Here is a 13844-nt window from a genome sequence, read left to right as displayed (position 1 = left end):
ATGTGTGTAGAACCATGGTGAGTATTTGATGAAGATATTGCTCAATATATTTTAGGATTTATCTTAGAAACTGAGTAATTAGGTCAGGCAGTCACTGCCTAACTGGCTTATGCTCGTGTTTCTATGTGGTACGACTATTGACGAATAATTCTGAGCCTGAGGCAGATTCTGCCTCTTTCAAATCCCTGAAAGTGTAGAACTGGAACAGAGTATTCAGCCTTTGCCTGTCCTCAGTTCACCTTCAGTTCCACATCCGATAGGAGAGTTGGATTTTAGCTCCACAACATGGGGGGGGGGGGGAGAGCATGGAAGGCTGAGAAGCAGTTCGTGAATTTGTGTGACCATGTTAGATGCCACTACAGAGAAGGGAGATTCCCACTAAGAGTGAGGAGAGATGTAAGACCATTTGGAAGTGAGGCCAGTTTGGAAGTCCCCACAATAGTATTTATTATTATTATTTTTAACTTCCAATTCCAGGGTCAGAGGAGAGAGGGAGGGGAGCTATTTTAAGTTTCCAGGAAAATGGACTAAGGATGGCACAGATTGGTTTAGCAGTATGCCTGTAAGCCAAACCACAGTTTAGCTGTGGGAAGCATGGAAGCAGCAGGACCAAGGAAAGGGGTTTACATGCATTTGCAGTAAACCATGTTTTGGTTTAGTGTTTGTTATGCATGAGTCTGGTCTTATCATTATGTTTGTGGGTGGGTGGGTGGGGGGGAGAAAACCCATGTGTGTTGAGTACAGTGGTGCCCCGCAAGACGAACGCCTCGCAAGACGGAAAACCCGCTAGAGGAAAGGGTTTTCCGTTTTGGAGGCGCTTTGCAAAACGAATTTCCCTATGGGCTTGCTTCGCAAGACGAAATGTCTTGCGAGTTCCTGCGGGTTCCCCCCCTTTTTTTCCTTTTTCCTAAGCCGCTAAGCCGCTTATCAGCTGATCCACTGATAAGCCGCTTATCAGCTGATCCGCTAAAAGCCGCTAAACCGCTAATAGTGCTAATCCGCTAAGCTGTCAATGGGCTTGCTTCGCAAGACAAAAAAACCGCTATACGAAGAGCCTCACGGAACGGATTAATTTCGTCTTGCGAGGCACCACTGTAAATGGAGCAGTCAGACTGGTTTCCCCTGAGTTTTGAGCTGAGAAATGCAGTATGTTTCAGATACTTTTCAAAAGCCATTGAAACCAGAGAAATGACAAGGAAGAGAATATACAGAGGGCTGATTACTAAAGTAATAACTCAGCTAAAATAACTGTGTCAGTGGCTGGTAACGGATTAACTGAATAAAATGTGTAACAAGTATGACAAGCTCATGTGTGGCTGCTTGGTGTGAGAAGAGCAGGGGTTTTAAAACTCCTCTGTGAAGTTTGCGAGTTGTGTAGCTGCAGAACAGAGCTAGGGCACAGCTCCTCTGCTGAAGTCATTTCTCTAAGACCAAGGTCATGACTTAACTGCTCCTCGCAGATCTCTTGGCATCTGCACAAGAACAGGGATGATACTTGATTAGCCTCAGGGCAGATTTCCAGGTGGATAAATTACCTGGCAGTCAGTGACGACACAACAAAAAATTATCCTTATGCGTTGTAATTTAAGAACACAGCAGAATGGGAAAGGTGTGACCTGTATGTTTTTTTGTGTGAACACTGTTTGCTTTAAAAAATGGTCACAAAATGCTCAATATGACCATTTCTGTTGCATATCAAAAGTCTCCCCAAAAGACCTCCTGGCACCCTCTTTTATTGCTGTCATCTTGCCATTTTACTTTCTAAAAGCCACTTGCCCCAATTCAACTAAAGTTCCTTGTGCCTAAGTATCTTCTTCTCATTTTTTGATAGTAAGCCCCCCAACTGAGCATCGCGGAACTAAATTCTAACTGAACCACCATAAGATTGTTTTGTAGGTGCCACTGAAAGCAACGGGATTAAGAAAGTTGTAACAAGCTTGTTCCATTGGACAGGGTTACAATCCTATGTCTCTTACCAGTAAGCCCCATTGAACTGAACTCACTGGAATTTATTTTTCAGTGAACAAGAATAGGGTTTCACTGTAAGGCTTGCGATTGCCTTTAGCTAGATCAAGGCCAATATTCATGCACGTAGTTAAGATAAAAGAATGATCCAAGAGCACAGCTGAAAAAATAGTAATACTATTTAAGACAGCTAAAATAAGTTCTTTTTGAATACAAATTTGAAGCTGAAGTTGGAGCACTGATGTTTTCCCTCTGAAGGGCAACCCACAGACTGAGGGACAGTGGAGTGGAGTTTGTGTGTGCTTGCCCTTGCCCCTGTTCCCATACTAAGACCTCATATGTTCACCTGGAGCTTCCTGTAGTTTTGAGAAAATTAGCAGAGCAGCGACGTCTTCCCAAAGTCTTCCTAGAGTGGCACTACACTGTTAATAACAAAGATTGATAGCAAAGGGGAAGGTGCCTCTCACGATCTACTCTCTTTCTGATATCAAATGGATCTTCGACTTCTCCGAAGCACAGAAGGCAACCAGTGGGGACAGTAAAACTGTTTTAGAGCCGAAACTTAAGTTTAGATGTTCTGTTAAGAGTTGCATAGGACATGGAAACCGGGAGATTTAGCGGCCCACACAGTAAATACTGTTTGTGCAGTAATCCTTACAGGTACATTGAGATGTTTCTGTAACGTCTTCCCATTTTTGTTTTGTCTGCTTTAGGGGGAAATCCAGGACAATTACTTTTGAGCAGTTCAAGGAAGCACTTCAGGAGCTGTCCAAGAAGCGTTTCAAAGACAAGAGCAACGAGGAAGCAGTGCAAGAAATGCACAAGCTCATTGAAGGGAAGGCACCCGTCATAGCTGGAGTCACGGTATGGGAGCCTGATGCTCAGTAACTCTGACATTCTTTTCTAAGGCCTCTCTTCAAATCATAGACTTCTTATTTCCTCTCACAAGAAGAGTCCTGAAGTTTTGATCAACCCAGCAGGATGCTCATCTGGTTTCACTCTAATGTTCTCGGTGGCAGCTTTTGCTAAGCCAGAACATTCCATAAGAGTTGTAGACTAATGACCAATATTCCTGTTCACCTCATGCTTAAAGATTTTGATTTCTGCTAGAAACTTCTTCTTGTTTTCAGTTAAAATGTGCAAAATGCAGAAATTCTGTCTTTCCTACTGCATAATTCTCAGAATGTGGGCTTTCTGGGTCGTAGGACTTTGATAACATGACACTTGCATATGAGCCATGGAACAGTTCAGAACAAAGATAGCAGCCTTCGCTCTGCGCCAGGGCATTGTGTGGCTCCCACTGTATCAGCAAATATCACCCCCACCCCACCCCCCACATAACATGGCTAAATGAAATAAAAAATAGTCGAGTAGCACCTTAGAGACCAACTAAGTTTGTTCTGGGTATAAGCTTTTGTGTGCATGCACACTTCTTCAGATACACTGAAACAGAAGTCACAATTTTTTTAAAAAAAAATTGTGTCAGACCAACACGGCTCAATCTAGAATTGTGGCTAAATGAGTGAATGATGCAAGGGTGGAAATGGATGAAGCCAGCTTCTGACTGTCTTCAGCGAGAATAAAATCAGCTCTTTCACTCTTGCATCTTTCCTATTCTACTCCAAGCTTAGTGATGTGTGTGTGTGTGTGTGTGTGTATAGGCTGTCAGTGATGTCAAGGGGGGGGCATGGTGCAGTCTCCAAATAGTTGGATTTGGAAGGATCGAGCTGCCCAAGCTTAGTCAGTTGATCATTCCTTTTTTTAGAACAATACTTCAGCCATTTAGTTTCCCTTTGCCACGGGTATAAAGAATTTTGCTGTAGTCTGCATAGTTCTCATCAACATACAGCTAAATGGAAAGTGAGAACTTTGAACTCTTTCCAAGATGGGGCAAATTCCATGTACAGTGGTGCCCCGCAAGACGAACGCCTCGCAAGACGGAAAACCCGCTAGACGAAAGGGTTTTCCGTTTTGGAGGCGATTCGCAAAACGAATTTCCCTACAGGCTTGCTTCGCAAGACGAAAATGTCTTGCGAGTTCCTGTGGGTTCCCCCCCCCTTTCCCCCCCTTTTCCTAAGCCGCTAAGTCGCTTATCAGGTGATCCGCTGATAAGCCGCTTAACAGCTGATCGCTAAAAGCCGCTAAACCGCTAATAGCGCTAATCCGCTAAGCTGTCAATGGGCTTGCTTCGCAAGACAAAAAAACTGCTATACGAAGAGCCTCACGGAACGGATTAATTTCGTCTTGCGAGGCACCACTGTACCCTACTGTATATAAGTACGAAGGGGCAATCACTGTGGCTTTCTTTGCTTACCTACCCCCCCCCCCAAAGGCTGCACATTCTGGTGCATTCTAAGCCACACTGGGTATTTGATCACCAAACTGCATCCCAGTCCTAACTGTGGAAACGAGTTGCTTGCTTCTACTCTCAAAATCCAGGGCTAATTCTGAAGGTTAACAGAGCAAGGTGAGCCATCGCCAGCCCATGGCATTGCCAAGGAAGCAGTGGCACTACCTCTTTCACACTAGCTTTATCAACAATATTATGGGTTTAAGGGCACCAAAGGCTCACTTACCAAATACCACGATGGTGTGGGGAGTAAGCAGCAGTGGGTTGCCACTGCTCACCTGACCTCTGGTCAGTTGTGTTTCTGCGACATACCAGGCGGTAGATGAGGAGAAAGGTTGGCACAGTACAAATATGCCAGCCGAGCTGAGCCAGTGCACTGATGTCGCCACTGACTCCATCTCCTGGTAAGTGGTAGCAACCAACTGGAGGTTAGGTAAGCCGTGGCAGCCCGCCCACCCACCCCCATCCGCTACTGGGAGAAAGCTGTGCCATTATTCCTGGTTCAAGACCCATGGCACTTTATAGAAATTGAACTGAAGCTGAGAAGTTTGCTGAGGTGATGGCTGAGCTGGAGGGCCACGCTCTGCTCCTTACCTCAGTGGAACTTAATATGATGAAAGCCTAAGATTGATCAGTGAAGGAGGACAACCTGTTCCAGTGCCTGGGAATAGAATCCCCCTAACTCATGTAATGTGGTCAATGCCTCTTAGGACCTGTGGACTTCAAAGCGTGATGTGTACACAAAGGTGCCCCAAATTCAAAATGCAATCTTGAACAGTGTTTTCTGTGAAGCAGGCACTCCCACCAGAGGCCTCTGACTGCACAGCTACTGGACAAGCTGGACTTAAGAATAATGTGACATGTACATGGTTGATTGCTATGGATTAGGAAAACTGCAAAGAACTGAATCTGTGGTTTCTTAAAGGCTGACCCCACTGTTGTATCGGAGACCTTTGCTGTTTCTTTGATGCCTTGGTTGATATATATGCAAAGCATGGTGGACATTAATCAAATTTAGAACAGCTGGCACTTGAACTCTTCCATCCAACCTATAAATTTCACAGCATCCACAATGAGCGGTGAAAAAGAAAGGAATGGAAACTCTTACGCCATTTGAATTGTTATCTCCAAGGTTCTTTTGAGCACGTCCAGCAGAGCCATGGATTTTCCTAGCTCAAATTCCATTTTTCTTTTGAAGTAGATGCCTTTAGAGGCAGAATGTTCAATCACCCTGTCTCCCAGAATGCAGCCACCAGCTTTGAAAAAGGACGTGGCAGTGTTCCATCATGCCTTTGGGTGGACTTTGGAAAGCCCAATGTGTACTCAGTTAGGAGCAATTTGGAAGGAATCCCCAGTCTTTAGGGCAAGCCCAAGACATTTTGGCACCTGAGGCAAACCACAAAATGGTGCTTCCTCCCCTGGCCAGGCAAGAAGGGATGAATGAAGATCCTACATCGGGAACAAGGGGGGGCTAAAGATCTATATATGGGATCTGCTGCCCCATGGATCCTGCCTCATAAGACATTTGCCTCGCCTTGCCTCATGGCTAGGTCGGTCCTGCATTGCTTACTGTTTTCTCGGCACTGGCAAAATTTCTACTGGCACCAGTCCGCAGTGAAAATAATAGCATTTGCTCAAGTATCAGATATCCCTTTTAAATTTCTACCACATGCTGAAGGGGCAAATTGTTTTAGTTTTTTTAAATAAATTAATTATTTTAAACCCAAATAATGACTTTCCTTTTCAGTATTGAAAGCTGTAGGGGAGCCAACCTGGACATATTGGACTGTGTGCGTGGGCACCTCCCATAAATGCACTAAAGACATATGCAGTGCTTTAATTCAAAAACCTTTGAAGTCGCCTCCTATATGATGGTCAGATAGTAAGAAAATGCTGTGGCAAGGCTCGCTGTACCACACAGGCAGGCAGGGCTGACCCACCAATGAGGCAAGGTGAGGCAGACACCTCGGGCGGCAGACCTTGGTCCAAGGAGCATGCCGCTTCCTGACTCCTCTGCCTGTGCAACTGTGCTTCCATCTCTGCTGCAACACTTACACCACCTACTCCTCTGTGGGCACACCAAGGCCATCCCCTGTGGCAGTGGCAAGGGGGTGTGCGCGTGGTGGCAGGGCACACCCATTGTGGAGGAGGCAGGGGCATGGCAGCAGCATGGTGTGTCCGTGGAGGAGGCAGCAGCGCATGCTTGCAGTGGGGTACAGTGGCAGTGGGGTTTGCCTCAAGCAGCAAAACGTTCTGGGCCAGCCCTTCAGGAAGGTTAGTCTTCCCCCTAGGGCAGGATGGTTAAGGTCTAGCTATCAAGCTGGAAGTAGTTTCCTTGTCCAAACATTCATGCTTAGACGTGGCCAGCTCTCCCTGTGAACTGAGAATGTGTCCCACAATCCTCTGCAGTGATGTAGAAGCAACTCTGTTCACATTAAAGTCCAGTCCTAATATCCTACTGTAATTAAACCTGTTGCTTTCACTGAAATAATAATATATTATTCACACAATTCCATCTCCCACTTTCCTTTCTGTCCAGTGGCGTAGCGTGGGGAGTGCAGGGGGGGCCGGGCGCACCGGGCGCAACATCTGGGGGGGGGCGCTCGCCGCCTCCGGAGTCGCTGAAGAGCCTCAGACGCAGGCTGTAGCAGAGCCCCATGTCTTGCGGAACCGACGAGCTGTGCGCGCGTCCGGGCTGAAGGCGTCCGGCAGGCAGCGGCTCTCAGTGCTCGCCGCGGCCCCCACGCGTCAGGGCCGCGGAGGGCGCGCCAGGCAGCCCCTCCTCACAGCCCCCCCCCCGCTGCTGCTGCAGCAGCTGTTGGGCCATGTTGCATTTTCCTCGCCTCTCTGCCCTCCTCCTCCTTCGGGCAAGCGGCGTCGTTTGGGCGGCAGCGCCAGCGGCAACTCGCCTCAGATCACCTGACATGGACCCGCCGCCGCCGTGGCTACCTTACCATAAATACCCCAGCCCAGGCAGCAGCAAGAAGAAGCTGGCAGGGGCGGCAGGTTAGGGGTTAGGGGCGCAAATTACTTGCCTTGCCCCGGGTTAGGGGGCGCAAATTACCAGCGGCGTAGCGTGGGTTGTCAGCACCCGGGGCAAGGCAAGTAATTTGCGCCCCTAACCCGCTTGCCCGGAGGAGGAGGAGGGCAGAGAGGCGAGGAAAATGCAACATGGCCCAGCAGCTGCAGTGGCGGCGGGGCTGTGAGGAGGGGCTGCCTGGCGCGCCCTCCGCGGCCCTGACGCGCGGGGACCGCGGCGAGCGCTGAGAGCCGCTGCCTGCCGGACGCCTTCAGCCCGGACGCGCGCACAGCTCGTCGGTTCTGCGAGACATGGGGCTCTGCTACAGCCTGCGCCCGAGGCTCTTCGGCGACTCTGGAGGCGGCGAGCGTGCCCCCCCCCAGATGTTGCGGCCGGCCCCCCCTGCACCCCCCACGCTACGCCATTGCAAATTACTTGCCTTGCCCCGGGTGCTGACAACCCACGCTACGCTGCTGTTTCTGTCTATTTTTAGATAAGACCTTTCAGACAGAGATCACTCATTTTATGCTACATAGATGACACTATGTATTTTTTTAAAAGCACATTTGGATTGATTGCATAATTTGTTGTATCAATCTATTTTTTGTTGTTGTAATTCTCCAAATAAAGTCACAAAAATAGAAATTCCCAAGGATGACACCATTTGGAAGTAAAGGGGATAAATTAAAACCGGATTGAGCGCTTTCCAGCATAGTTGCCAAGAGGTCAAGAATACCTCACAGTGTAAAGAACATAACACTTAAAAGAACAATGTCAAGATTTTTACAGTACCCCTTTTCAGGGTATCCAGGGCAGTTTACAAAAGAAAGATAAGACATAAATAAAACATAAACATTAAAAACCATTATTACATTAAAATATATTCAAAAGCCTGTGCAGATAAAAATGCATTTGCCTGGTGCCAACAATGTTAACTGTTCAGCATCTGGCAAATGTGTGTTTATTTTCCCAGGCCCTCTGGTTTGGGGTGCCACCACTGACAAAGCTCTCTGTCTCTGGTCACCTTGCCTTGGGTGGTGGAGGGAGCTAGAGGAGACCCTTAGACAATGACCTCGGTACAGGGGCAGGTGAGTGTGGGCACAGCTGCTTTTTCAGGTACCCAGGTCTTAGGCTGAGTAGGGCATTAAAGGTAAACACCATTGCTGTAGTTTTCTGCCTATGCTTTGACCACAGAGAGGACACCTGGCCCATTTCTTGGTGCAAGCTGGGTTATGTTTCAAAACTCATCCCAGAGTTCTATTGATTCTAGACACAGGTCTTCTAAGCAGCTAAATCTCTTGGGGTGTTTACATCACAGGTGGTTCAGCTGTCAAACAACGTGGCCATTTCAAGAAGCACTGCCTACTGTATTTGAAAGCACCAGCAAAACTGCTGACTGCCATTTGATCATATGTTTTAGAAGTGCTCAAGTAGACCAGGGATAGAATTTACTCCCCCCCCCAAAAAAAAACTTATGAATATAAACATCATTTCCCCACCACCACCAGATTTAGGAGGACGGCTGAAACATCACATGGCAATTCACATCTCATTATGCTTGAGGAACTGCTGGAGCATGGAGCTATAGAAGATTTGAATAAAACTTGTCAGCACTGTGAGGGTTCATTTGATCCCAGTTATTGACCAAGCATTAAAAACCCCCATCCTGTCTTGTTTAGGGTAGCCAAAACCCATGAGCCAGTCATGGTTGATGGTCTGCAAGGAACAAGCAAAGCAGAACAGAGGTCCTCAGGACCGTGAAGTTATAGTACAGTGGTGCCTCGCATGACGAAATTAATCCGTTCCGTGAGGCTCTTCGTATAGCGGTTTTTTCGTCTTGCGAAGCAAGCCCATTGACAGCTTAGCGGATTAGCGCTATTAGTGGTTTAGCGGCTTTTAGCGATCAGCTGTTAAGCGGCTTATCAGCGGATCAGCTGATAAGCGGCTTGGCGGCTTAGGAAAAGGGGGGGGAAAGGGGAAAAAAACCGCAGGAACTCGCAAGACATTTTTGTCTTGCGAAGCAAGCCCATAGGGAAATTTGTTTTGCGAAGCGCCTCCAAAACGGAAAACCCTTTCGTCTAGCGGGTTTTCCATCTTGCGAGGCGTTCGTCTTGCGGTGCACCACTGTACCTTGTGTGTGTGTGTTATTTACATTGTTAATGCTCTCTTCTGTCTGTCTTTCTCTCTCCCCATTAATAGAAAGCCATTTCATCTCCGACTGTCTCACGGCTTACAGACACAACACGTTTCACTGGTTCCCATAAAGAGAGATTTGATCCAACTGGGAAAGGCAAAGGCAAGGCAGGACGTGAAGATCTGGTGGATACGTCTGGCTATGTATCTGGGTATAAGCATGCTGGCACATACGATCAGAAAGTGCAAGGAAGCAAGTAAGCCTGAAGGTTCAAAGCCTGAAGGTTCACCTGTGAGGGGTGAGCAAGACGAGCCTCACCTGTTGCTGTAAATGCCAAAAAGACTATGTTGGAAAGCTGTGTTGTAGGATCCACTTTTGACATCGACTGAGACTCTTGCAGTGAAGCACCACTTCATTACATTCCTCATGCTTTATGGCAGTGAAACGGAAGCAGCAGAGCATTCTGATCAAGAAACCACACCAAGGGCTCTCTCACCACACCTCGGCTGTACTGGTAGCAGATCGCAAACATTCCTATATGCCTAATTCTCTGTCTTGTTCTGCTGTGTTTTTTTCTACAGTGGAGGCTACACGTGCTAGTAGCTTTGCTAAAAAGAATCCAATTGCTCAATTTGATTATTTATTATTGAACAATGTCTTAATATGGAACAGATGCACCTCAAACGTAAGAATTCAGCCTTTAACCGAAGGGAATTAAATGGCTATTGACTTTTATTTTATTTTTGAAAAGGTGCTATCCTGTAAAAGCCAATACATTTATTTCAACCATTTGCGAACAAGAGCAGAAACAATAATTTAAAGCAACTTTCCCCCTCCATTAGTAGAAAACTGAGACCCCACTTGTCCCTGTTCTCAAAGAAAAGGGAAATTGCAGCTCTCTCTCCTGGCCTTCGCAAATTTTCTTTAAAGAAAAAAAAAACAGAAACCAAAACACTATGTGTCATTTAAGTTATGTATTACTATTTCTTTAAGATTGCAACAAACATGAAATATGGCAGTTCAAACCCCCACCCAAATATATATTTGAAATACTACCAGTTGAAATTATCTACTTTGTCTGGATCACTACCTTAAACAACATTTTGATTCATTATGTTGGTTAAATAGTTCCAAAATAAAGGAAATTTGTTGTTTTCTTGTTCACTCAGTGTAAAGCAGACATAATTTAATTGTCGGATTGTTTGCTGATGGAAAACAAAGGTAGAAAAGATTAAGTGCAGATTCATTGTTTTACAAATGATGTCATCAACCATCATGTTCCAGTGAGCCAGAGTCTAAATAGTGCTGAAATGTTGCTTCTTTTAAGGGAGAAAAAGGATATAATTAACATATTTCCTGAAAAAGGACAACATACGTAATGTATTTATTTATTTGAAAGATTTCTGTGCGTGTATGCTGAAGAGTAACTGTCTAGTCAATAAGGTGATTTTTATGTGTCCTGTCTTTATTATTGAGTAAATACCACACTGTGTTGAATTTACAATCCAGTAAAATAATAGCTGTAATCTACACTTGGAGGTTTGCCAGCAGTTGAGTCCTCAGTCTTGTTTTCTGTGGAATACAGGTCAGCTGTATCTCCTCTGTAGAAGAATAGAGATTGATCAGTTTTACTGCCATTCTTAATAGCTGTCTCTTTGACAGACCCAGTAAACGCTAAAGAGTTGGCTGCACTGATTTGCTTACAGTAACTCTGACTGTTCCTTCGCACAGGCCAGCACCTTGAAGTTGGCCCTTGTCCGAGCACTGGCCATCTGTCATTTGCAGTTGTCTTTATCCTCATTGTTAAGGAAGGTATTTATTGTGACTTACAACCATGCATTCTTCAGCATGCACTACAACCATGAATCCAAAATAATAATAATAATGTTGTCAAGCACTGCCGTTGTATGCCTGGAACCTTTGTTCTTTGACATGTTGAAATGTCAGGTTTGGGAAGAAGGAAATCTGTAGAATTTTTGGCATGTTTTTGCAGGATGGTGGTTTTGGTGGTTGCCAGAAAGGGTCTGTGAGTGTGCCAGGCCTGTTGGTATTGAAATAGTGATAGTTGGTGTTAGTTATATATCCATCTGCTTTCTGGGGACAAGCTCAGTGTCTAGAGTGTTGATAATAGAGCTGTTTGCTTTGATGGAACAATGAACACTGAATACTTTAATTCAGACCCTCTGGAACCCATTTGTCAAGCTTAAAGCAAGGCTAGGCTTATGGGGAACCCCATGTTATTACACGGAACTTCATTACATAAATAGAATATTCAGAACAAATCCAGCTACGTCCTCCAGTGGCAGCTAATGTAACACAGTGGATGTGAAAGACTCCATTGATGTAATATGAGCAGATAAGCACACCAGGAAGATACCTGATTTGTTGATCCAGTCTAGCATGTCTCTTGCGTATTTTGCTTTTCGAGAAACATTTTTTGTCCGAAAACCTAGCAGCTATTTGCTCACATGAATTAGCCATGAACACGGATTGCTCATTGTAAGGCAGAGCTTAAGGTAACAATAATGCCACCATGTTCTGGGCAAATAGTAGTTTTGTTTTTGATAGAAACTTCCTTTAGCACTAAAGTCTACTGCAGAACTCTCATCAAAAGATTTTAGAGCCGGCATTACATATCAGGTGGCCTTCTAGAGCCAGGGAATGCTACTTTTAAAATGAGCGATCCATGTTCATTTTTCATTTATTTTAAAACAAAAAGACAAGAGATGCTACCACTGAAGCGTGGATGTCTAAAAAGCAAGCAGTTTTGTGAAACAATGACATGCTCTTCTGACATCCCAGTTTCTCTTCCTTTCCCCATCCCCAATCCTTGTTCTGAAACTGTTGGCTTTTTCTACCCCTTTTTCTACCACTGTGCCACTAAAGGAGGAGGCTGTGTCAGAAGAAGCAAGGCATAGGTGTCCATGCATCAGACCACAGTTTATGAAAACAGGACTACTTCCTCCAGTCCAGTCACCTAATAACACCATTCCATTCATGTCTACTCAAAAATAAGTCCCACTGTGTCTTTGGGGTTTGCTCCTGGGTGAACGTGCATAGGATTGCAGCCTAAGCCGCTGTTTGCATGCAGCAGTGTACTTGGAATATTCTCACATCAGCTGCCCTCATCCCTGTATATTCCTTGTCAGTGACTTCTGCCCCCTTTAAGTATTTATTTAAGTGCAAAACATACTGTAAACGTGCAGTGATGCCGGCCTTCGTTATCTCCTTTCCATACAATAGGTTATCAACAGGCCCTTTTTGAGCTCTTATAAATAGGGGGAAATGTGAAACAGTTCTCCAAATGTGAAAATGATAGAGATCCGTATCTGTAGGTTTTTTAAAAAAGCTATTTTACTACCACAATGTGTTTACAATTCTTTGCTGATTGAATAAATCACATTAAGCACATAGTGTTCTTTTTGCTATGTGTAAATCACTCCAGGGTATATTACAAAAGGTAAAGGTAAAGGTACCCCTGCCCGTACGGGCCAGTCTTGACAGACTCTGGGGTTGTGCGCCCATCTCACTTAAGAGGCCAGGGGCCAGCGCTGTCCGGAGACACTTCCGGGTCACGTGGCCAGCATGACATCGCTGCTCTGGCGAGCCAGAGCCGCACACGGAAACGCCGTTTACCTTCCCGCTGGTAAGCGGTCCCTATTTATCTACTTGCACCCGGAGGTGCTTTCGAACTGCTAGGTTGGCAGGCGCTGGGACCGAGCAGCGGGAGCGCACCCCGCCGCAGGGATTCGAACCGCCGACCTTTCGATCGGCAAGTCCTAGGCGCTGAGGCTTTAACCCACAGCGCCACCTGCGTCCCCCAGGGTATATTATGTATATATAAATATACATATGTGCAGTTTTATACAGCCTCTTAAGGGTGCACACTTTTGTAGCATCATGCACACTGGGACTGCCTTGTTATCTGCTGAGACCTGGGAAAAGGCTCCATGTGCCCAGAATGTAGCCCATTCCTCACCCAAGGAATGTCTATGTCTGCAGCTGCATATGTATATGGGACCCTCAATGAGTTTCCGATTATTGCCTTGATTTCCCTTCCAATTTTATAGACATACAATTTATGGAGTCAAGTCAATCTTCTTTCCCCCCTGCTTGCATCCCTGTGCATGTCACTGGAATTTGTATTGGTAGTTGTGGGCTGAATGTGACTTACTCACTTCCCTACTCACTTCCTTTGTGTTTAGTTGACATCTGAAACAAGTCTAGAATAAGGTGGGCAATTTATCTGGCCTCCTAAGCCCATGCATAGCAATTCAGGCAGAAGGGCAGGACTCAGGGAAGAGCAGCAGGGACACTTTAAGAGGGAAGGCCTTCCCAGGATCAGGGCCAGCCCACCCATGAGGCAAGCTGGGGCA

At 45.8% G+C, this 13844-nt stretch overlaps 1 protein-coding gene across 1 annotated transcript in view; it reads left to right on the top strand.

The window, feature by feature from the left end:
• The window catches only part of TPPP (tubulin polymerization promoting protein), a 34806-nt gene extending 24384 nt beyond the window's left edge, over positions 1–10422 (top strand). The window contains exons 3-4 of the mRNA XM_079950094.1: positions 2679–2829; positions 9534–10422. Of these exons, the coding sequence (XP_079806220.1) occupies positions 2679–2829; positions 9534–9728 (346 nt within the window). The 3' untranslated portion in view covers positions 9729–10422. The remainder of the gene's footprint in view (positions 1–2678; positions 2830–9533) is intronic.
• The last annotated feature ends 3422 nt before the right edge of the window (positions 10423–13844 follow it).

The sequence above is a fragment of the Podarcis cretensis genome (genome assembly GCF_951804945.1).
Source record: "Podarcis cretensis genome assembly, chromosome: 13".
Lineage (NCBI taxonomy): Eukaryota > Metazoa > Chordata > Lepidosauria > Squamata > Lacertidae > Podarcis > Podarcis cretensis.
Note: the sequence above shows the minus strand (reverse complement) of the source record. Positions and strands in the feature narration are given on the sequence as shown.